This window comes from Anomalospiza imberbis, chromosome 21, assembly GCF_031753505.1.
Source record: "Anomalospiza imberbis isolate Cuckoo-Finch-1a 21T00152 chromosome 21, ASM3175350v1, whole genome shotgun sequence".
Taxonomy (NCBI): Eukaryota; Metazoa; Chordata; class Aves; order Passeriformes; family Viduidae; genus Anomalospiza; species Anomalospiza imberbis.
Window position 1 is genome coordinate 10,733,935 of NC_089701.1, and position 24,753 is coordinate 10,758,687.

At 47.7% G+C, this 24,753-nt stretch overlaps 1 protein-coding gene across 16 annotated transcripts in view; it reads left to right on the forward strand.

Moving 5' to 3' along the window:
* The window catches only part of EXD3 (exonuclease 3'-5' domain containing 3), a 254,131-nt gene that overhangs the window by 89,072 nt on the left and 140,306 nt on the right, over positions 1–24,753 (forward strand). For all 16 annotated transcript variants that reach the window (XM_068211677.1, XM_068211679.1, XM_068211675.1 and 13 more), the window contains 5 exons: positions 6,097–6,150; positions 6,576–6,715; positions 7,540–7,640; positions 13,723–13,796; positions 15,002–15,040. In XM_068211677.1, coding sequence (XP_068067778.1) covers positions 6,097–6,150; positions 6,576–6,715; positions 7,540–7,640; positions 13,723–13,796; positions 15,002–15,040 — 408 coding nt within the window. The remainder of the gene's footprint in view (positions 1–6,096; positions 6,151–6,575; positions 6,716–7,539; positions 7,641–13,722; positions 13,797–15,001; positions 15,041–24,753) is intronic.

Sequence of the window (24,753 nt, forward strand, 5' to 3'; positions counted from 1 at the left end):
TTTCAATTAAGATAACGTGGCTTATCTGGTAGAGTTCAGTTAAAAGTTGGCATAAAATATGTTGGACTACCCAGAGAAAATGTTGTGTAGACACAGAATTTCAGGTTTTGTCAGCAATACTGCTACAGACATAACAGAAAGGGTGATTGACCAGAGTTAAACTTAAAGGAGCACAAATACTCAGAAGTCTAAAATCCCCATCAGGACCTTCAGTTCTAGTGCAGGGATTTTGTGAACAGAGCCAGGGGTGTTGGTGTTTGTAGCCCTACTTCATCCATGGTGCTGGACTACACGCAGCATATCTTTGCAGATCTGTTGTAGAGATCAGTGTTAGCACTGATTGAGCACAGTAATGGATAATCAGATTTTTGATTTTCTCACTCTGACTCTTTCTGAGCTGTTCTCAGGCCAGGGAAAATGTCTCTGATATTGCTTCTTATCTCCATTCACCACCTTAACTATACAAAGGCATGTTCCGCTCTTACTATATTTTAAAGTGTGTTAATTTGTATTTCGTTTTTTCTTTTAAATTAAGAATCATATTAGCTAAGAAGCCCAAGAAAAATGTCACAGCAGCCGTTTCTCCCATAAAGATGATGATGTTTCAGTATCCACCCCCATTTCCTCTGAACATACCCTGCTGCTGTAGTGGCACGTTGCCTGCCCGGTGATGCCCCTCTGCAGTAAAGGGAGCTAGCCCACGGGCCATGGGCCACTTCTGCCCTTCCCAGCCTTCAGAGCCACCTCTGCCCTGGGCTGTGCCTGGGGAATGCTGGGAAGGAGCTTCAGCATTGCTGGGGGTCATAAATGAGATGGCAGATTTCTGCTCCTACTGCCAGAATTTCTGGGCTCTGGGACAGCCCTGGGGATGTGCAGCAGATCCAGCGTGCGGAGTCTGGGTCTGGTGGAGGTGGGCAATGCTCAGAGAATGAGCCAAGCAGTTAAACCCCACCTAAAACTGCTGAAGGACCTGAGGGACACAAATCAGGGAGGGCTGGCTTCAGTTCTCTCTTTCCCTCACCTGTGCCTTTTGTCCCTCTACCTCAAATTCTTTGCCTGGGAATAACCTGTCACTGCTCCATGCTGATGGTCTTATTCTTCCCTGGTCTCCTGAGTGTGGACCTGAGGAATGTCCTGTTTCCCTGGTTTCTGCAGACCTTCCCACAGCCAGCTGTGTATGAAGTGCCCTTTGAGCAGGAAGCAATCAACCATCGAACCTGATGTCATCCACTTGCAGCGATGCACTCTGAGAGCTCAGCAAAGTTGATTAGCCTCAAGTTTGAAATGAGTGATTCCAAAACACAAACCAGATGTGCCCGATGATTAATACCTGGTGTGCCTTTTACTGCATTATTTCTGCCATTATCCAGGCTTTGATCACTGTGATTTTCTTGGAGTTGACATTGGTTCCTCCTCTGCAAAGTCTCCTTCTGTTGTTTTGTTTATTCTTTGGGTTTTCAGAAATTCCCTCACTGTGTGTTCAGAAATAGTGCACTCAGTGAGGCACAGCCATCTCTGTGTTTGTGCTGTCCCAGCTCACTTGCAGCAGAGCCAAGAGCAGGAGTCATCAGCAAGCAGTGGTGTCTGTCCTGCCTCAGCACTCCAAGCAGTTCTCCTGCACGAGGCAATTCCTCTGCTGCGAGCCCCACCGTGGGAAAACTGCAGAAATTGTCAGTGCAGACACCACCCAAGTGCACATGCCCTTGCAGATAAGATCTTGTGTGGCTTCCTGCACCTCGTACTGTACGTGGAAAGAATAGTCATTTTTCGATGAGACAGAGCCAACTGCATTCAAAACAAGCCGTGAGGAACAGGTATAGGTGCAGGGTGTCCCAGAGCACTCCCCACTTTCCCATGCTGTGGGTTGCATTCGCGTGACTGCAGGAGTGCTCTGGTGCTCATGGCTGGGCCTGAACATGTCAGGTTTGGGAAACTTCCCCCATCCTTTGGTCAGTGCACGTACACGTGGGTCAGGTGGAATTCAATGTAGTGTTGCCCAGCTTTCAATTCTTCCCCAGACTCAACCGGCCCTCTGCTGTATTTTAGGGATTTATCCTTGGGATACAAAACTATTACAAAATGTCCAGATGGGATTTTTGCACTCACCATCATTAAGTCAAAGAAGGGCCCAAAGCTCCTCAACGATGAGGAGGCTCAGGAGCTTGGAGAGGGGATGGATCAGGCAATGGCCATCAGCTTTTCTCCTGCACTAAGCAGTGCATGCAGTGCATTCATCACATCCTGCTCCCAGGTACACGTGGGGGTTCAAGGCAAGAGGGACCAGCCTCCCCCTGGTTTGTTGTCATCTGTGGGGGTTTAGGTTGAATACTGTTATGTACTGCAATAATGAAAATTATTGCTGTTATTAGATTATGCTAGAAACTCTGTGGATGAAACATATTTTTGTGCAAAGGCTCCTTGTACCACCAGCCATGACAATAAAATTATCTTTGGGGCTTGAGGGGGGTGAGTAGACCCTGATAGGTGTCAATATCTCAGCATTCCCCAGAGCTTGCCCATGTTCCTGCATCCTGCCTCGGGTTTTGGCTCTTACTGACCAGCCGGTGAAGTCGGGGGGTACCTGCTGTTCAGGAGCTGCGCAGCCCTGCTGATCCAGCCCGAGGATCTGCGGCTGCACGAACGGGATTGCCCGATTCCAGCTTCCCTGGCTCGCCTTCCAGCCCAGCACTGCAGATGGGCAGTGCTGGCACTGAGTGGGGAGGGGGTTTCTCACCCGTTCAGTTACAGCCTGCTCAGCCTCATTAAAGTGTTTGTTTTCTGAGTCAAAATGAGCCTGCGAATGAGGTGTTGCTTTGCTGGAGATCTTATCGGCTCTAAACAGACTGTTAAAAATAGGCTCGTTTTACACAAAACTTGTTTGTGGAGTGAAACAATTCAAAACACGATAATAACAAAACAAAAATCTTAAAATAGCTCGAAGTTGAGACCACAGACACAGCTGCCAAGCACTTTCATCTTTATTACAGTTACTCATATCTCTTCTCTTACTATTCCCATTGTAAACAGGCTGATGTTATCTCTGCTGGCCTCCCGCTCAGCCCAGCCCCGGGAGCTGCAGCCTCATCCAGCCTGGTGCCTGTTTCTAGTGCCCGGCTCACGCTTCGCCTTCCATGCATAGCTTCAGGCATGGACCAGGCAGCTGCCCTGCTCCCAGAGTGCTCCCTGCTGCAGGGAGGCTCTGCCAGCAGCACCATGGCTCTGCCTGCTCCGCTCCTGCTTGAGCTGGAGGATGTTAAATTGCTGTTAAAAACCAGATTATGGGCCAGGCTGCCCAGAGCAATGGAGTCATCACGCCTGGAGATGTTCAAAATAACCTAGGGATATGGTTTGGCAGTGAACGCTGTGGTGGTGCTGGGTTGATGGCTGGATTTAGTCATCTTAGAGGTCTTCTCCAACCATGAGGATTCCATGAATCTCTGTGATTGAAGCTCCTCTGTCCTCCAGGCCTGCTGTGGGGGAGCTGCATCTGCCAGCCCTGGGCAGGGAAGAGAGGGCTCCCCACACTCTGGACAAATGAACATCTGTTGTTCTGCACCCTTGGGGACAGGGTGGTATATCCAACCAGGGAAAGAGGAAAACCCAACCTGACACCACACATGTTCATCTGATGAAGTCACCTGTACAGTTAGTGGAGCTGGAGATAAACCTCTGCCATGTAGATAACAGTGCTGCAATTAGGTTAATCTGAACATTAAAAAGCCATTAAGGGAGCTGTTGGATGTTGCAGTTAAAACTAAGGCTACAATAGGAGGTACTAATGAGATCAAATGATGAAACAAGGTCTGGAGAGTTGCAAATATTTTCTTCTCTTTTTTTTTTTTTAATGATTTCTTTTGATTCAGCAAACTTGAGGAGCTGGGAGGAAAGCAAAACCAGCTGCCAAAGCTTTGGAGACCCAAACCCCCTTTTCACGTCCACACCAGAAATAGCAACCTTCAACCTGAGAATAATCACTCAGCTTGAACATTGTATTGTTAAACTGATAATGTGAGAGGAAAGAAGCAGCTCTCTGCCTCAGCCTTGTGGAATAGTCATAAAGTCTGGAGTTGGAGAGGTTTGGCTGAGGTTTAGCTGGGCTAACCAATGCTCCTGTGTATTTCTGTTCAGTCCCTGCATTAATGGTGATTCCTCTTTTTGTTACTTAAAGTTCTCCTCTTGATTTCTCTTTTGAAGATAAAGTCTGGTCTTCCAATGAAGCAGTGTTAAAAAAAAAAACAAACCACCCAAACTTCCCCAAAAGCAAACCCAAAACAAAACAAACAGAAAAAACTGTTTTCCCACTTCTAAGTGGGGCAGTAGGATAGAGCAGCTGAACTGCCATGGCACGTCTTAGTTCTCTGCTTTGGCACACTCGCTCTGTGATGCAGTGGGTGAAATCCAGGCACGAATTCCCCAGAAAGAAACATAATCCACTGCTGCTGCTGTGAGCAGGGATGAGCTGTGAGATGTCTGTGGTGCCTCTGGGGCTCTGCAGGCCACGTGCTGCCAGTGATGGGGTGAGTTCAGGTTGCTCTTGAGTGATCACAGGAAATGGATTTCAAGGCATCTGCCTGCCCCCACTTGGGTTATTCTGTTTTTTTCCAGAAAAGTTTAATGCAGGTGACATGTCATGGTGGGGTTTTCCTTCCCTGGGGAAATGCACACTTGGTACTGCATTTTGTTTATGTGTTATGAGGTCTATAAGGAAAATGGGGACAAACATTTTAGCAGGGCCTGGAGTGGAGGAAAGGAGGTGATGGTTTTAAACTATTAGAGGGGAGATTAAGATTAGATATAAGAGATTTTTTTTCAGTGAGGGTGGTGAGGCCCTGGCACAGCTTGCCTAGAGAAGCTGCAGCTGCCCCATCCCTGGAAACATTCCAAGTCAGGATGGACAGCAGCTCTGAGCAACCTGATCCAGCTGAAGATGTCCCTGCTCACTGCAGGGGGGTTGCAACTAGGTTGCCAGTTAAAGGCCTCTTCCAACCCAAACCAATTTACTATTCTATATTCCAACAAATAGTACAGTTCTATCGTGCATCCATTTTGACAAATGCGTCGTTTTCCTGGTCTTTCTCTCAAATCAAATTCAATCACCAAGAGCAAAGAAACCTATGGAAGAGAAGAGCTTTTCCTCCACTCCCTGCCACACTGGCTTTATCCTCCTCTGAACAAACTGGTGTTTGTGAGCTCAGTGGAGTCCATCCCGTCGCTGGTCAGTTCTGCACACGAGCTCTGCCAGGGCCACAGATGTCTTTTCAGCACTGCTCACAGCCCTTTGGGAAGATGCAGCCTGACTTGGCACAGGTGTTGGAAGGACACTCCATGTCTAACCTCCTCATTCCTGGTTCCCTCCTCAGCACTAACACACAGAGGTGCTCCATTGCTCCTTGCCCTGATTGCCCCAGTTACTGGCACAAGGCACTATATTAAAGTCACCCATTAAGTGCTTATCCTGTATTTGGGATCCAAGTGTTCTCACACACTACAGAAACGAGACACTCTCACCTCCTGTAAATCCTAATCTGTGCCTGTGCCTCCCAGTTAGAGCTTCATCCATTCCTGTGGTCCCCAGCTGGGATGGGACAGGCAGTGGCTGAACCAGCTCTTCTGAGCTTGAGTTCCTGCAGCTCATCCCAGCAGGTTCCAGAAGATCCTGATTTGGAGGCAGTTTGTGAACGTGGCAGGTCTTGACTTATCAAAGATTTGGAGATGCCATGAAAGGGAAAAATACAGTTCTTCCCATCTCTCTGCCTGTGGTGACCCTGGTGCTTTCAGGGGTGTGGAATAAATAGGAAATACCCATCCCAGCTGATTTTGTCCAAGTACTTCACTTGCTTTCTGCCCAACAATTTGATCTTTAATTTTTGCTCCAGGGGCTGTTGCCACTCAGGATATGCAGCTCTACCAGGAGTGTTCTTGTACATTTGTGGAATGAATGTGGCCAAATGTTTGCAGGACTTGTGCTTGACAACGTAACAGAAATAATTAACACATTAAAATGTGTATAACATTATTTTTATTTCACTTTGGAATAATGCACATTTATCCACTGTAGGGTTCTTCTAAATACACAACTTTTTTCATGTTTTCTAGGCAGCCATACTGAGTATTAAGCTGAAATTACAGCCAGATCAAGATGTAGAGAAGGTGAGTCATTTCCTCTGCAGGCTCCTCTGTCATCAGATCCACCTTTTGTTAGCAGGAGATCCATCAGGGCCCTCCAAGTTCTGCTGCTTTTCACCTGAGGCTTTACTCCATTCCCAAGAAGTCCCTGTTGTGTTGTTGATGTACCTTTACATCAAGGTTAGGCACAGAGTGTTTTTTTCGCCTCCATTACACCTCTTACCTGGTTTTTCTGGCTGCAGCCACTGCTATAACAAATCCTGGCTGTGCTCATCACTGAGGCAGAGATCAGTACTTTGCTGCACTGAAGCTTTGATAGTATTTGTGTTACAAATGTCACAGCACTCCTGTAGGCAGCACTGGTGGCTTGGGCAGGGCCGGGACTCGCGCTCATGCTCCATGGGGCTCAAAGGCAGGGCACAGCGCGTTAACATAATTCCTTCTCCTAGATGTGTACCCCACTACTGCTCCAGGATAAAGCTAACTTGGTGGAAGAATACGTGGCAGAATATCCTGAGCTCCAGAGGAAGCTCTTGCAGACCCTGGACTCATGGTGTGACCCCAGCTTCAATATCAGAGACATCACAAGGTAGAAACACTTGTTTTTCTGAACAGCTGTGGCCAAGGTGCTGCCAGAGCACTGTATGTCTGTCCCCTGGCTGACTGTCTGTGATCAGAGCAGTGTGTCCGTTCCCTGGCTGTCTGTGATTGTGTCCCAGCATAAGGGAGTGCAATATATTGACTTTTTGGCTGAAAAAGGGAAAATTCTGGTGGCTGTGTCAGAGCCTTCTCCAATGACCCAGGCTGTAGGACAGAGGAATCCTTGCTATTGACAGATGCTCCGTTCCTGCCAAGATGAAACCTGTGCAGGACACCCCAGCAGCAGAGCAGTATCAAAGCTTCCCGAGGAGGCTGGAGCAATCAGCCTCTTGTGCTTTGCTGCAGACAAGGGTGACTTTCAGTATCGGTTGTACAGGTTTGGCAGGAAGATAACACTGTGATGAAGTGGCAGAAAAACAAGAGATGCAAGTGGTTAACCTTCCTGTGCTCATCAACTCATGGTGTGTGTTTTCACTTCTGAATTGCCTCTCACTCAAATAACTCTTGTCACTCAGAGCCAGCAGCACAGTCAGAGTCACAGTGTATCTGCAATAGTTGCTGTCAGCTCTGAAAAAGAGATGAAAAGGAGTTGCTCACTTTCTCTTTCTTTAAAATGAGCCTCTGGACTTGCTTCAAGTGGTTGCCTGAAATTTGTGTGGTTGTGCTGTTGGCTTTTCACTGTATCTTGGGAAAGGCAGGGGCCTGTCCTTCTCAACATCCTGCAAACCCCAATCCCTCTGCTCTTAAATGTCTGCTATTTGGGAAGCATCCTGTAGATGATGCCACAGATGTGTCTCTATGATGTTGTTACAGACCATATCAAGGCCTGTCCAAGTACAAACCCGAAAAATTTAACTGCAGGGTGCTCAGTAAGCTGGTCTTCAGGCTCCTGGAGAGATTCAACGTTGACTCAGGTATGGGTTATTACAACATAATGTGGAGTTATCTCAGTAATAAAGAACAAAGTCAATTTGTCTTCTTCCATGGTCATCAAGGAATCTTTGCTGTCGTTTATCCTGGGGAATTTCAGGGTTTAATTAATGACATTGAAAAAACAAAGCTGGCAAGTTATGGGAATTACCACTTTGTGCTGTCAAAGAATGAAGTGCTGGTGACTGATAGACTGCTTCTGCCATGATCTGAAATAAATCCTGACCTCAGCATGGCTTTGCATAAACACACCATGGTCAGCTCTGAGTTATGACTCCATTCCTCTCACATAAGAGGCAAGTCATTATTCACTGGGGATCTGTTTTCTTGAGCTGTGGGTGCGTCAGCTGGGAGGAGATAACCCTTGGGGAGCAGGAGCCTCACAGCCCTTTGTATTCTTTGCATAAACTAGGGTTGGTGGGGGGAATTTTAAGGCTCTTGCAACCTTGCAAGAGAAGGGGCACATTTTCCATCACTTCACCAGCAGCTTCACCAGCAGGTCTCTTAACAAAATCTGCCTTGCTTTAGTTCTTAGTGAGGACTGTTGATTTTTCCTTCTCTTTGGGGCCTTGCACCAGACCCTTTTAGGTGCACCATTAGCTTTTATCCTGCAGAGGTTCCCATCATCAACCCAAGGTATGCAATTCTCTTTTCTTGGACTGAAAAGGGTTTTCTAAACAGAAATTGTAGGCTTGTTACACCTGTCAGCAACACTATTGCATATTAATCTTCCCATCTTCAGACTGGTGTTCAAAAGTTAACAAGATAAACTTTTCAAACCCTCACTGGAAGAGAAGGGGATATAATTAGACCCAGCACATTCATGTGAAAGCTGAGACATATGGGAATGATTTATTTAGAAATTAAAAGCTTCCCAGGAGTTCATCAGTTTTCAGTTCACTGTCAAGTTTTCCCTCCTTGACAGTGTTGGCTGTGTTGTCTTTGATGATCTGTAAAGAGAAAAGACTTGTTCCTCTTTCCTTATGAAAGCTCCTCCACCAAGGGCATGATGTAATGGTAGAGGTGAAATGATGTAACTGTTCACATGCAAAATCCTGATGAATAATAATTACAGAAAAGAAAAATCTAGAAGAGGAGCATGTGTTGGGCTCAGGTGCACTCCATGGGATGCAGCGTGCTTCAACCTGGTGATGCTTTCCCAATGTTGTAGCTGCTGATAATGGCCAGATCTTTCTGGTCCTCCACAGCCATTCACTGGTGAGGAGATTCCTTGGGGTAAATACAGACCCCATTCCTTCCAGACAAATGTCCTTCCAGCCCTTTCTCCCATGCAAACTGCAGTGTCTGCAGTGCAGAGCAAGTCCTTGCTCAAGAGGGCTGCCCACCTCTGCTGGTGTGAGAGGGGATGTGGGCATCTGGTTTGGACTTCAGCTAAAACCAGTGCTGGGTGACTCCCACAGTCCCATGCAGGACAGTAGGAGTTTATTTTTTACATCACACCACGAGCAGGAATTCACACCTTGCTAAACTGTGGCTGTCAGTGTCCTTTGAAGTGCTTTGGAAGGGGATGAATACCTGCAGAGGAATTGCTGCCCTAGTGCTGGGCGTGCTGGAACTGAACTGGGAAATGCTAGCAGCTGGAATAATGTGGCTTTCTTTGTCTTCCCATCTCTCCCCTCCCTTTTGCTGCATTTCTGGGTGTTCTTTCTCCATTCTTTAGTAAAAGCAAGTCTGACTGGGAGGGAAGAGCACACGAAAAGTAAGCAGGCTGGGCAAAGTGTACAGATAAAAGAAACCCTCATTTCTCTTGTTCTGAGCAGTTCCCCCAAACGCTGGTGGTGAGGCAGAGCTCACACTTCTTGTCACCTCACCTGGGCTCATCTGATGCTGTGGCTGCTTTCGGTCTCCTCCTCCCTGTGAGTCCCACTCGCTGTGAGAGCCTGAGAGCAGCAGCAGGGAGGGAAGTGGCTTTGATGAGAAGGGCTGGAGGAGGATGGGGTTTCTGGGTATGAGAAGGCAAACTTGTGTGTGACTCAGTTCTTGCAGCTCCAAATCGACTTGGAGATTTCACTGCTTGAGCTCACTCTTGCCCACTCACAGTAAATCACACTGACTGCCAAAGACAGCTGAGGTGTCCATCATAACTGAGAATACTCCTGGGAACTGCCAGCCCTAAATTTCAGAGCCAGATAGGAGGTGGCCCAATTAAAAAAAGATCTCACACCTCAGGGAAAAAAAAACAATGCCATCATCTTAGATTAGTCCTTCTGTTCTTTTTCAGAGCTGTATTTCAGTATTCCTGTTAACTCCCTAACAGGGCATGGGAAGTGGGAGATTTTCTGCCGAGTCCCAAATGTGTCCCAATAAACTGTGTGTGGATTTCATTTAATTACCCTTACTGGGGGAGGAAGAAGCTGGGCAGAAGTGGTGTGTGATTGAGGAAATTGAGGTTTATAGAGTCTTTCCTCACACCTGGGTCAGTGTTCTCTGGCTTAAAGAGCCTGTAGCTTTTCCAAGCTAATTACTTAATAGTCTTTGGAGACCCTGTGAGATCGACTTTACAAATGCAAGTTTCAGTCAAAACAGATCTCAGAGGTGAGGGAACAGCCCTGTCCCAGGGCTGGCATGGATGAGTCTGTTCTCTGCTGTGGTTTGGCACAGCCAGGACACAGAGAGAGCTCAGTGCTGTTATTTGTTGACAATTCCCAAGTCTGAGGTAGAAAGGATCCTGCTCGAAGAAGTGTAACAGCCTCATCTGTTGGGCTTAGTGCCTCCGTGCCAAGGAGGGAGATCCAAGCGGATGGACAGAGGGGAGAGAGGGGTACCCGAGAGCCCCGCTACCGGGGGGGCTGTGCTGGGACAATGACGGAAAAGCACCTCCGGTTCTGAGCGCTGAGAGCGAGTGGTTGCCGTGGGCTTCCACAGGTTTTTCAACATGGACCAGGAGGAATGTTTCCCTGGCTTGAGCACCCAGTTGTCCGTTTGGTTTAACGTGGGATTTCCGTCCGTGTGACCGCCCCCGGCCGGCCCGCGCTGCCGGGAGCGCCGCGCTGCGGGGCAGCAGAGGGCAGGAGAGGGCTGCGCACGGCCACAGCTGCACAGGTGAGCCACAGCTGGCCACAGCTGGCCACAGCTGCACAGGTGAGCCACAGCTGGCCACAGCTGGCCACAGCTGCACAGGTGAGCCACGGCTGGCCACAGCTGGCCACAGCTGCACAGGTGAGCCACGGCTGGCCACAGCTGGCCACAGCTGCACAGGTGAGCCACGGCTGGCCACAGCTGGCCACAGCTGCACAGGTGAGCCACGGCTGGCCACAGCTGGCCACAGCTGCACAGGTGAGCCACAGCTGGCCACAGCTGGCCACAGCTGCACAGGTGAGCCACGGCTGGCCACAGCTGCACAGGTGAGCCACGGCTGGCCACAGCTGGCCACAGCTGCACAGGTGAGCCACGGCTGGCCACAGCTGGCCACAGCTGCACAGGTGAGCCACGGCTGGCCACAGCTGGCCACAGCTGCACAGGTGAGCCACGGCTGGCCACAGCTGCACAGGTGAGCCACAGCTGGCCACAGCTGCACAGGTGAGCCACGGCTGGCCACAGCTGCACAGGTGAGCCACAGCTGGCCACACATCCTCAGGGCTCGAAGACCTGCCAGCCCATGTCCACGCAGTCACCAGTGAGAGCCCCCGCTGAGGCCTGGGAGCACTCACCGTGCAGAAGATGCTCTGTTAGAAACAAGGGCATGACTTGTACAACTTAACAGAGCAGGAGGTTATTCCCCTTTTTTTTGCCCATGACTTCCATGGTGATTTTCCTCCAGAGTGTTTTAATTCAGGTGGTAAATATCAGCACAGCTCTCCATTCTATTGTCTCTCTTAACAAGTTACCCTTCACCCTCATGTTTTTCATAGAATCCCCAACTGGTTGCGTTGGAAGGGACATTAAACATCATCCAGTGCCACCCCTGCCATGGGCAGGGACACCTCCCACCGTCCCAGGCTGCTCCCAGCCCCGTCCAGCCTGGCCTTGGGCACTGCCAGGGATCCAGGGGCAGCCACAGTACCCTGTGCCAGGGCCTGCCCACCCTGCCAGGGAACAATTCCTAATTCCCAATATCCCATCCATCCCTGCCCTCTGGCACTGGGAGCCATTCCCTGTGTCCTGTCCCTCCATCCCTTGTCCCCAGTCCCTCTCCAGCTCTCCTGGAGCCCCTTCAGGCCCTGGAAGGGCTCTGAGCTCTGCCTGGAGCTTCTCCTCTCCAGGTGAGCACCCCCAGCTCTGCCAGCCTGGCTCCACAGCAGAGGGCTCCAGCCCTGGGAGCAGCTCCGTGGCCTCCTCTGGACATATTTTAACAGGAGCTGGGGCCCAGGAATGGGGCAGCTCTGCAGGTGGGGTCTCCCCTGAGCAGGGCTGGGGCAGGTCAAGCTCTCAACCACAGCACCCACAGGTCCTTCTCCCAGGGCTGCTTTCGGTCTATTCTCTGTCCTACCTCTCTGTGTGTTTTGGATTCATCCTTCTCTGGTTTTTGTAATAAAATATAGAAACCCAGATTCAAACTCAGTTCCTTTGCTCCATCAGAATAAAGTATGTCACCAGTGCCTTCAAACATATTTCCAGTCCATCCATGTTCCTCTGTCTTTTCCATACAGAAGCCAAGCATTCAACTCCCCCAGTTCTGCCACAGCCTGTGCTTTGGATATTTCCTTTAGAAGCTCAAAGAAAAAGCTGTTCAGTGGATCTTGTGGGTGGCCTGGAGGGGTCATGCCATGGTTCTTTCTGAAGAACTTTGAAAACCTTAAGTTAGGTGGTGGTGTTACTATTTTTACCTTGATCTTATATTCTTTAGAGACTGTTCCTTTCCATGAGCTGATGAGTTTTCCTCCAGATACTCGGACAATATCCCGATGAAAGATCACCATATTTACTGGTGCAATATCCTACGTGATAATTGCAGAAATTTCCTCAGATACTTTGAGGGGAAGGATTTGTTGCCACACTGTGGAAGATTACCTTAAAAATAACAGCTTTAAGCATTTCTGTTTGAGATGGAAATGCTCACATTCTGAGGTGATGTTTCAGGGCACTCTGAGGAGCTGCTGTAACCAGTGGGACATCAATCCACACCCCTCTGATCCCAGGCTCTGATATCCAGAGTTCACTCTTTCTTCTCCTGGGGTTTAGTCCTTGGGCATGCCCTGTGTGGGGCACACAAAGGAATGAGGAATCAGTTTCTCCCTGTGGGTGCTAACTCAAGGGAGGCTACAGAGAATTTCACGTTCCTGTTCTCTGTGACTGTTTGTGACTGCTGGCCCTGCTCCCTCTGGCTCCCAGTGAGTGGTTTTGGCCTCATCTGAAAGCCCAAGGAAGGCTTTGGTGAAGCCTTTCCCTGTACTGGCAGCCCAGCATCCAGCAGGAACTGACAGATACCTATGCTAATGCCACTTCATTTTATCTCCAGCCTTTATCTCTCCTTGCACTGGATTTCAAAACAAGGTGCTGTGTGAACATCTTGGGTTTTGCAGTTGTAATGAGCCATATCTAATGAAGGTGCCAGCAATAAAAATAATAACAACTGTGGCTTGCTAGCTCAGCAAAGCAGTATTCCCCACCCTCTTTGTGTGGATGTGGAGCCTCTTTCATGGATCTGTGTTTTATCGGATAAACTTCAGCCACAAGTTTACATCCTGAGTGTGCTGTTCACAACTGCTTGAATGAATTAACAACACGGGTCCAATTAAACCCGAAAGAATGCAGCCTCTAGAGACTGAGGCGGTGCCCATGTGAGGATGCTGCCTAATTAAAGGTGTGAAGTCATTGACTGTGGAGCATATTGAACCAGGGAGTGGATCTTATCGCTCAGGGGTTGGTGGAAGCAGAGATATCAGACCCAAGAATTAGCATTGCTAATCACAGATGAAAGTGTAAATAACAGTGTATAGTTGAGATAAGCCGACAGTGTGTGAGTCTGTCCCTCATTGTTCCAAGTGTGAGGGCATCCTGCCTTCCACAAACCCAGTCTGACACTGGGGAAGGAAAAGTGTAATGTCTAGACAGTAAAACTTCCAGGAAATGTTGCGTACTTAAATGTCTTTTTCCTTCTTTCAGCTCTCTGCCCTAATGTCATAAATCAGCGGCACTTGAGAACCCTGAAATACCTCTTTTACAAGAGATTTGTTGAGGTATGTGCTGTGTTGTGTGTAAGGAATGAGGATTTTTATTACATTTACATTTTTAATAACTTGAGATAATCAAAATGTATTAATAGTTTACGATCAAGCTTCTTTTCAAGTTCTGCTCCCAAGCCCTCCCAGTCCATCAGGGAAGCCTCTGATCTGTCTTTGCTGCCTGCCAAACCCACTGCCAGAGGAGCTGGGGAGGATGGAGCACTTCAGCCTCCTGCATCTCAGAGCTTTAATGTTGGATGACATCACTGTAGGGAGTGTGGTCATCCACAGAGGGAGCACAGAGCATTTCTCCAGGTGTATTTGTTTAGCAGAGGGAATGGATTTGTGATCCGGTGTTCTGCTCTCTCTGGCCTTCCACTTCCTTTGTGTTGGAGAATTTGCTTGCTTTAAAGTATCCAAGCTGGCCGGTTAATTCCATTAAGGTACATTTGGCAGCTGTTTCTGGACACAGTCCCTTCTTCTGAGAGCTCTTTGGTGCTCTCTGTTTACCATTCTCAGCTGTGTCTGAGCTCTGGTTAAATGTCTCCTTTATCTCAGTAATATTTAAATTACATGCTTGGATATCTCAGAGCTGTTTTCTTTGAGGCTCTTGGTCCCTGTTTGCTCTTGTATCTTTCCATAAAAGTGACACTGACACTCCCTGTTTCCTCTGCCAGCTCTGGGGTGAGACTCATGGTGGGTCTCATGCAGTTCTTGGCAGAGTGGAGAGCAGGTCCCGTCCTCAGTTTCTCCCCAAGTCTGGCTCTGAACTGCATTAGAATGGGAATATTAGCTTATCAGTTTTCTTTCCCAGACCTCACGATTCCAGAGGATTTTTCATTATTTGACTGTTGAGAAAAATGGTATTTTTATATTCTGAAGGCTCAGCCTTGCTGATGACCCCTGAAATCCCTCCCTTGGCTGGAGCCCTCAGGATGGCTCCCCATGGCTGGCTGGAGAGATGAACAGTTTGGGCAAAACCTGCATAGGAATTTTTATGCTTCATGTGCTGTGGTGTAAGAGTTCCCTCATCCAAGCTGTGTTCTGCCGTGCCCCAGCTGGAGACACTGAGGAGCTGAGGTGTCCTGTGTGTCCCAGGTTGCATTCCTTGGCCATAGGTGATGCCAGTGGGGACAAGGCAAGATGTTCATTTCTAGTTTGTTGTATGGAACATCCCCCCGCTTTCCTGAGATGGCTCAGCAGTGATTTTGTCTTTTCAGAAAACCATGACTGAGGAGAATTGGGCAGACCACATTCAGGTGAGTGTGGATTTCACAGGCTTGTTTGCTTGGAGGTTATCTGAAGATGTTTTAGCATATCCAGCTCTGGATGTTGTAGTTCTGCTATCACAGTTCTGTCTGCACTTTCTCAACACTTTGAAAGCAAATGCAGGAAGGGCAAGGGAGAACATTTGTACTTTAACTCCTTTTACATCTTTGAAAATGCTTTTTTTTGGCTGGAGCCAAACTAGAATGTTTGGACAAAGCTCTCACAGATGCCCAGGGTGGGATTGTTGGTGTGTCTGTGCAAGGCCAGGAGCTGCACTGGATGATCCTTGTGGGTCCCTTCTAGCTCAGGACATTCCATGGCTCTGTGATTTAGATGAGATTATCAAGTACATTATTTTACTTTCCTGCACGCACTTGTAAGTGAACACTACAAATATTTACATTGATTAATGATGAGGAAGGGGGAAAGGAGGCTGTACCTCAGCAGCTAGCAAGGTGTGTGAGGAAACTGGGATAAATGGTCGATTCCCTGAGCATGCTCTGACCATTTTCAACAGGTGACTGATGTTGTGACCTCTCTGTCTTGTGCTACAGGACACAAGTAATTTTAACAGCACAAGGAGAAGGGAGTAGGGTAGGTTTTTCTTGGTGTATAAACAAAGGAGTTCAGGCAATCATGGCATGATTTGTTTTGGTTTTATATTTTTAAATAGAAATTTCTTATATATGTATTAAAATTCTTGCTTTTGCTGGGCCTTCTATGCTAGCTATTCTCATTTCATGCAAGAAAGAGCTTATGCTTATGTGAAAATAAATACTTGTACACACACATGCATATTCAGTATTAACAATCTGATGAAATAGTTATCCCATAATAGACTTAGTTTTGTGTTTTAAGAGTAAGCATAAAGCTCACTAGTCATGGCGAAATCAGACTTTCATAATTTCTTGTTCCTGGTATTTCTACCTATATGAGACGTTAATTTAAAATTTACTGCCCTGATCCTACAATAAATACAAATGTAACAATGAAATAGCATGAAATTCCATGGTGATAAACCAGCATTGGTTATTTACATGGCCATGGAACTGCAGCCCCATGGTGAGTGTTTGCTGCTGTTCTGTGACTCCTCTCAGGTTGAATTCTGCAGCCATTAGGGATTTCTGAAAATCCATCTGAAGGGTCAGCGTGGGCTCTGCGTGGTAACAGGCTGATGATCTGAGGCACTGTTTGGACACCCCAGCAAAGCAAGAGGACTGTTGGGCTCTTCCATGCAGCTCCAGGGGCTGGACACTCTGACCCTTGTGGGTCTCTTCCACTCAGGAGATTCCATCTTTCTCTCATCAGGATGTGCTTTGGTGTGTGTGGGGAAGGGGTCTTTGTTGATGGTGGAGTGTGGGATAAACCTCCCAAATGTCCCGCTCTGGAGACAGGAGGCTCAGGCTATCTCTGGGTAGTGCACATGTGGTGCCTGCTAAGCCCTGAGAGCACAGAGCTGCATGCTGCACTGGGGCAGAGGGTTGTCTTGCTTTCCAAAGGATTGCAAACTCTGTATTTCCTGCTTGTTGCCAACTGGTGTATTTTTCACAACTGTGTAATTATCAGCCGAGTGGTGCTGAAACTTGCCTTTTATCAGCCTGACTCGGTGCTATCACATATCCCTGTCTCTGGCATCAGTTGAAAGTGATGGGAATCTGTACCTGTGCATCTGCAGGAAGCTGAAATAACAACCTGTGCAGGCTGGTGGCTGGTGCTGGCAGGGAAAGGAGGGAATAAAGGAAGGATCTTTGAGCAAGTTTTGGTTTTCAGTGCAAAAACTAACACTGTCTAGGACTTTATTGGTTTTGAAGGGTTGGACTTTACAGGAGGGAATGGCTCAAAGTTCACACAGAGCTTCATAGAATCACAGGATCCCAGACTGGTTTGGGTTGGGAGGGACCAAAAAGTCCATCCAGGGCCACCCCCTGCCATGGGCAGGGACACCTTCCACTGTCCCAGGTTGCTCCAAGCCCCGTTCAACCTGGCCTTGAGCACTGCCAGGGATCCAGGGGCGCTACAGCTGCTCTGGGCAACAGCTTCACAAAAGGTTAGAGCTTCACCTGTGACCTGACATGTTTGAAAAAATAAAATTCCTTAGGCTCCTTGTGGAGCTGAGGAGCCCTCACATTTGTGCTGTATGTCCCATACCTGTGTTCACCTCAGGCTCACATAAAGTTTGGATCTCCCAAGCTTTGCCTGGTCAGGCACTATTAAGGATGGGGGGCAGAGGATGAGACACAGTGTGACCTCTGGTCACCTGGAGGAATAGAAAAAACTCCCAAAAGATTCCACGATGACAGACTCTCAGTCAGAATTATTGGATCATTTTTGGATTCTTTTTTCAATTTGAAGTTCAAAGAGGTTGGAAGTCTTCATGGGATAGTTTTCAATTTCATCATTTTTTTCAAATTCTTTGCTGCAGCCATAAAAAAAGACATAAATTACATTGATATGACTAGCTCTAGTGGTTATATAGGTAAAGATATCAGGATTTATAGAGATACCAGGAACTCTGAGGAAGGTGGTACTGTCCTTGTTTGGAGCTTGCCATTGCAGGCCAGTGACATTTTGGGACTGGGATTTTCTTTTGTTCACCCTGGGCAGTACAAGTACAGATTTTTCCTGTTCCTGCTCTGTGGAAGGAATCCCAGGTGTGATCCTGACTGCTCCTATAAATGGCAGAAACTCAGGAGTTAATTGTGGGGCAATAAAACCTGTTTCCAGCCCTGTAGTAAACTGGTTTTGCCCCCTCTGCCTGCCAGCACCCAGTGGCTGAGCCAGGGATGGCAGAGGGGGCAGGAGGGGAAGGAGAGGGATCCAAACCTCTTCATACCCTAAGAAGGCTGCCCTCATCCCCACTGGCTGCTGCAGGCCTGGTCAGCCAGGAGAGCTGCCCCTTGCAGCACCTTCTCCAAGAGGAGATGCCTGGAGGGCAGAGGGATGGGAAGAGACTCTTTGTGCCCAGTGCCCGCTGCTTGCTCTTCATTCCCTTCCTAAGGGATCCTGGGCTGCTGGAACACAGGCAGTGCCTGTCCTCACAAGAAGGGGAAGGAACGTAGGGAGGATATTGATGGGAGGCAGGCAGGGAAAAAGAGGCAGGGCATGAGGCTCCTGTCTGCTTTCTGTGTGCCCTTGTGGTGCTTTGTGTTTGTCCTGGCCTCAGCAACTGCACAAAGAAGGTCGAGTTGGGCAGAGCAAGCCCAGCACAGCTGGACTGTGGCTCTGCTTAGATGTGTTCAGGGTGGTCCTGCCAGCAACTGCGGGCTAGCAGCAAGAGGGGTTGTGGAGGGCAGGTGTTCTCCTGGACATTCTGTAGGACAAAATCACTAAAAAGCATGGAAGGAGTTTCTCCATGGAAGGAGTTTCTCCATGCCAGGCTTTCAAAAAGAAAACATGCATGGAACTGTGATATCAATGAGAAGCAGGGGAGAGGAGTGGCTCTGGTGGCAGGTGTCACCTCTGGCAGGGTTTAGGTGTCAGACTGTGTCTGAGATACTTGCAGGAGGTTGGCAGCATGACAAGGGCCCTGCTGAGGGACACTTCTGGCTCAGAAGGCAGTTGGAGCACCGGAACATCTCAAATAGCACCAGACACCTGCGTTTTGGTGACCTGAAATGTCCCAGTTTGACAGAGAACTTGGGTGTAGGATGGTTCTGCTGCCCTGCTCTCAGTGCTGTTTTCTCACCGGTGTTTTGAGGGTCTTGTAGACTCATCTGGGCTGATCAGTGCCAGATCAGTTTAAAATGTTATCTGAAACATACCAAGAAGCTATACCAAGAAATCTCCTTGTGTTTGTTTGGCCTTTCCTGCGGCGCAATTCCATCTCCTGTGGAGCAGAACTGGGTGACACTGCCCAGCATTGCAGCTCTTGCTGGGACAGTGACTGGAAGCAGCACTGGGCAGGTTCAAACCCACTGGTTTATTTGGGACTGTCAGTGTTATAACCACTGTGAGGTGTCCAGGAGAGGGAATAGGTAGAAATGGGGTTTTCACTTTTATTGACCTTAAGCCAAGGGGCTTTTTGCTGCTACATCCCAAACTGTTCTGTGCTAGTGTTTGCACAGGGAAACTATCCCTTAACTTCCCCAAATTAAACATCTGAAACCCTTCCAAATCTAGTATTCAGAAAAGCACTTCTGTTTGGAAAGATGTCACTTGTTCTCTGAGTGCTCCTGGGGAGCAGGGGCCTCTTGCTCAGGATGAGAGGAAACAGCCTCAAAATGCACCAGAGAGTGTCCAGATTAGATATTAAAAAAAAAAAAAAATTAATGGAAAGGGCTGAAACGGGCTGCCCAGGGCAATGATGGGATCACCATCCCTGGAAGCGTTCAAAAAATGTGTAGATGTGGCACCTGGAGACGTGGCTTAGTGGTGAATGTGTTGGTACTGGGTTGATGGTTGGACTTGATAATCTTAGAGGGCTTTTTCTACCTTAATCATTCCACAATTCGCTGATTCTGCACTATTTAGGTCCACTCTGACCTTGGTGTGTGGTTTGAGAGGAGGGTGCAGGGATGCACATCCCAGAAAAGTGCCCTCATTTTCCTCAGGCCCCTATCCTGCAGCTCCTCAGTCTCTTCTGGGCTTGTGAGGATGCAGAGATGGGCTCTGGGGGCAGCTGTTTCCCCTGTTCTGCACAGGGAGAGCCTGCAGCTGATCTCCGTCCTCCTCCAGCTGGGACAGTGAGATAATTTATTTATTTTTAAATTTCTGACCATGAAAATCAAGGACTGTGCCAGCTCCTTTTCTGGGTGAGTAGGGGTCAGATGCTGGTAATTCCTAGGAAATGCAGAACTCCAGTTCCACTACAGTTCAAGGGCTGTTATGCTGCTGTAAGGGCTGTTATGCTGCTTACAGACAATATTCAGAAATCTGCCCTTCTTTCTGTGCAATACATTGGAAAAACATGGACAATTCCTGGTACTTAATAGGTGTAAATTACCTTACACTGCAGCAAGAAGTTGATGTAATCTTATTTATTTGACCAATTACTTTCTAAATTGTAGTGGCTGATGCCAAGATTCTTTCTGTACAGAACCATTTTGACCTCAATTAAAACACAGCTACCTCTGGAATAAAATGTAAAAGCTGTTACACTCAAGGAGGGAATTTTTAAAGGGATTTTAAAGGGTAGAATGCCATTTATTTTTTCAAAGGCTTTTTTTGTGGCCAGAACACCTGGCCAGGACTCCTGCTCTGGGGAGTCTTGAATAAGGACAAGGAGTCAAAAACACCACGTTGCAAATACCTACATCTACTGTTCTTCCCTGGAACCCTTGAGTTTAAGGAAACTTTCCAATTGGTTTGAGTGCAATGTGTGCAGTGTGAGGAACTGAATATCCACATGGAATGAAGCAGGGTGTGCTGTGCAGATGGGAACGATGCTCTGGAGGTGATTAATAAGTGACATGTCTCTCAGTATAAAGCTGCATACAAAATTGTCTTTCCTTTTGGTTGGAGTGAAGTGTTTATTCAGGGATGGGATGGATTTCATCACTCGAGTGTCAAACCCAGACTGGCTCTTTTCCTGGAAGGTGGAAACCCAAACGAGTTTAACCAGCCAACAAATGGAGTCCCCTGTTAGTACTTATGGACTTCTTTAGCAGGAAATCAAACCAGTGGATGATTGTTTTGTTCCTTCTGGCCTTAGCAGTCTGAGGGAGGAATCATCAGCTGAAATAAATGTCATGCTCCCACCAGTGGTGCTCGTGCTGAGGTGCTGAGCCACTGGAGCCCAGCAGCTCCCAGTATGGGGGTGTGTGTGAATATGCAGGAGCTGCTCCTGGTCTGGTTTTGCCTGCAGTCTGCCAGTTCAACCATCTGCAAAAGAATTTCATTTATCTTTCCACAGCTTTAAGCAGCTCCCTAACAGCTGCCACTGCAGAAAAGAGAAGGTTTGATTTTTCTTTCCCTTTTTTGCAGAACAGCTGGTGTTTATACCTGGACTAGTGACAGTTTCCAGGTCTGCTGTCTCTCTTGGGAAGGCAGGACTGGGGTAATTGCTTTGTTTCAGGTCAGAACTGGCAGCCTTTCTTCCCTCAGTGCCCACTCGTAGCTCTCATTGCTCCTTCTAATCCTCTCCCTGCGTTTTGTCCCCTGTTCAGGGACTGGCAGGAGCTCAGTGGGGGTGACAGTGCTTTGACGCTCATTCTGCTTTTTCTCTGTGCCATTTTCTTTGGATTCACTATTCTTGTTGGAGGTCTCTGGTGAGAGCACACAGCCACAGCATGGTTTAAAGGGAATATTAAACCATGGACAAACTGGAGTTTGTAGTAGGAGGAAAAGTGGGAGGCAAAGTATCAATCTCTTTCAGTTTTTCAGGTCAGTTTTTCATGGGGTCACATCTTGATTGGAAGCTGAAATAACACCAGTTACTGGAAAGCAAAAGGATGACTGATGGGGCTGGTGCAGAGAACAGGCATGTCTGTGGCCATCTCAGGAACAGCATCCTGTAATTCCGGGAGCTGGACTCAGTGATCCTTGGGTTCCCTGCCAGCTCAGGATATTCTGATTCCATGACTGTGATTCACTTCTGCAGCTGCGTTCTGCTCTCAGGAGAGAGCAGGCACATGTGCACCTGTACTAATGAGGTTTGCATTGCTAGGCTAAAAGAAATGGGAACTTTGCATTGAACAAACCCCCAGCTGCTGTGGGAGAAGCACACAGGAAAAGCCAAACATGCAGTGTGTTCCGAGCCTCCCCAGCCAAGGAAGAGTCTGTCAAAGGATGACGTGTACAGTGAAATGTAAACACTTCCAACTACTTCCTGCATGGCTTAGGCTGTGTTAATTCTCTGTAAGACCTGGAGAGCTGGTGTGTCTACTGTAATTGTAGTGGTTTTATTTATAACAAATCCAGCCATTGCCAGATAAATAAATTGTGGTTAAGCACAAAGATGCTGATGAATTCTGGTGTAATATTACAGTAGGTACAAAGAAGCCAAGAAAAACTGCCATAATTTGCTGTCCAATCTACCAAATTGTCAAAAATGTCCAAAATAATTCTAAAAGTCAGCTAAAATTTCTCTGGAGTGATGTAAGAGGTGTTTGTTCAATAACTTTAGAAAATCAGCCCCCATTTACTGAAGTGTAGATCTACAGGGCCAAGCTGGGGATTGACAGAGCTGAGTGTCAATTCTGCTTCAGGGAGAGATTGGCAAAGTATCCTTGGAAAGCTCAGGACTTCAGTCTTAAAGCTGATGGCCAAATAGCCTTAATGTGCAAACTAATTAAGTACTGGAGAGTGAAGAGAGGAAACTGGAGAGAACACACTGGGGAGGAAAAATCTCCTTTAAATTGTTTTGGTGTGTTAGAGATACATTCTGACCTTAGCCCCCCCTGCCACCAGCCAGGGCCAGCGTGCTGCTAAGCACTGTAATTACATTTCTGTCACTAGCAGGCATTCAGTCGGCAGCACAGCTTCATCAGAAGGAGATTTGGTATGGTATAAAGAAGAGCTAATTGGCTTATGGCTGTAGGTTGAGAGGTCAGGGTTAGATTAAGGAGTTAAGAGCATCAGTGAGCTGTTCAACTCCACTGGGGTGTGCTGGGGGAGGTTTAGTTCTGCCAAGTGGGAAAAGCATCCTAGGAGTAGGAAACTATACAGGAATATAGAAATGCGTGGCACATATCAACATCAAGAGTGGTTTCCAGGATACCTGTTAATGACTGCAAACTGCAGCAAATACAGGGTAAAAGTCACAGAATCCTAGACTGGTTTGAGTTGGAAGGGACTTTAAAAATCATCTTGTTCAAACCCCCCTGCCATGGGCAGGAACACCTTCCACTATCCCAGGTTGTTCCAAGCCCTGTCCAACCTGGCCTTGGACACTTCCAGGCATCCAGAGGCAGCACAGGGAAGAATTTCTGCCTAATATCTAATAAAAATCTTCCTTCTGTCAGTTTAAAACTGTTCCCCCTCACCCTGTCACTGCCTCTGTATAAAGTCACTCTGTCTTTTCTATAAGCTCCCTTCAGGTACCAAAGGACCACAACAAGGTTTCCCCAGAGCCTTTTGTTCTCCCAGCTGAACAACCAAAGCTCCTGTTTGTATTCCACAGAGTAAAAATGAGGATAGGCTCATTTCAAACAGGCAAATCCTCATGCTGCTTTTGCTCCAGGACCAAAGGAGCCCTGTCAAGAGCCCCGACACTGGCCTGTGCAGCCAAATAGGGAAAGGCAGGGGGGCAGATGGGACATGGAGCTTGCCTGCTTCCCAGGGTAGCACAGAAGGAGAGGATGGATTCGCTGATAAAAACCAAAGCAGACAAGGAGGGCTCTGCATGTAGTCCGTTGGCAGGTGGGAGCCAGTTCTTGCCTGCAGTTCCATGGCAGGAGCCCCACAATGCCCTCGCCCTGAGGGAGCTGCTGTGAGCTGGGGCTGTGCAGGTGTGGGGGCTCCGTTTGGCCAGTGTCACTAAGTTTTCAGCCTTCACACACACACACACACACACAGACCCTCTCTGCCCTTCTTACCCAGCCCGCAGTAAAATGATCCAGCCATTCAATAATCATCCCAGATGATTTAAACCCTCTGTAATCCATCGGTCCCTGTCTGAGCGCTCACTGATGGATACTGGCTTCTAAAGCCTGTGCAAATCAGCTGCCTTGCACACAGATAAGCAGGCTGCTGGCAATTGATAGTTTGGCTGTATTACACTTTTAGGCACGATTAGTTCCCCAGTTCCCTGCCAAGAAGAGAACCACATAAACAGAGGATTGTTTAGAAACAAAAAAGTTCCTCTTGACGGAGAAGTCATGTAAATGGGAAGAAACAGGAAACCAATCTTCCCTTGTTCACTCTGAAAGAATGCATATCTCTGAGGAATGTTGTAATTATGGATTTAGGAAATCAGTCCAATTTGCCAGGGTGTGAATTTCAGAGTTCATTCAGTCAACCCTCTCAAGCATTTCTCCTTCAGAACAAAAACCACCAGGAGCAAAAGTGTAGCAAAAGAGATTAAAGTAGAGAAAAATTAACTGCCAAGCTTTGCTTTTGGGAAAGATCTTGTACAGATACCAATTATTGCTTTGGCTCTGAGCCAGGGAGGTTTGGGCATGGCAAAACAGAAATCAGTGGTAACCCATGTTTGTCCCTTGGGCCTCTTTTCCATACACTAATGATGGGAAGAGTTTGTGCGCCTGAGCAAGTATTTCCATTGTCAGGATTTTTGCTTATTTACTTTGAAGGCTTTCCTAAATAGAAAAGAGGAGACTTTTTTCCTAAATGGAGCCTATGGATTCTCATGATGTATGTGACTGGATATGGGAACACTTACTGGAGTTATTAGTGGGTTAAGTGCACACTGGTTTAGCTCGTTAGGTTTAATGCCAGGGCTCCAAAGCAACCGAGAAGGCATTGGAGTGACCTCAGCTCACACACATCCTGACAAGCAGACGAGGTGTCACCCTGTGAGTTCAGGTCCCAGCAGAAGCACAGAGGCAGTGGTTTCACTCCTTCACACACCTGCAGCTCTGCAGTGATGTGGAGCTGCAGGGCCCTGTCCCTGTCCCCACCGTGGGCCCGGCTCTGGCAGCACATGGAATTCCTCACTCTGTGGAATTCCTGCAGACAGATCGTGTAGCACAAGTCGATGTCACATGCTGCTGCTAAACTGGAATTTGGAATGCTCAGATTGGACATGCACCCTTCAGGCAGCCCCAGAGCTTAGCAGAGAGCTGTATTTTCCTTGTGCAAGCTTCCA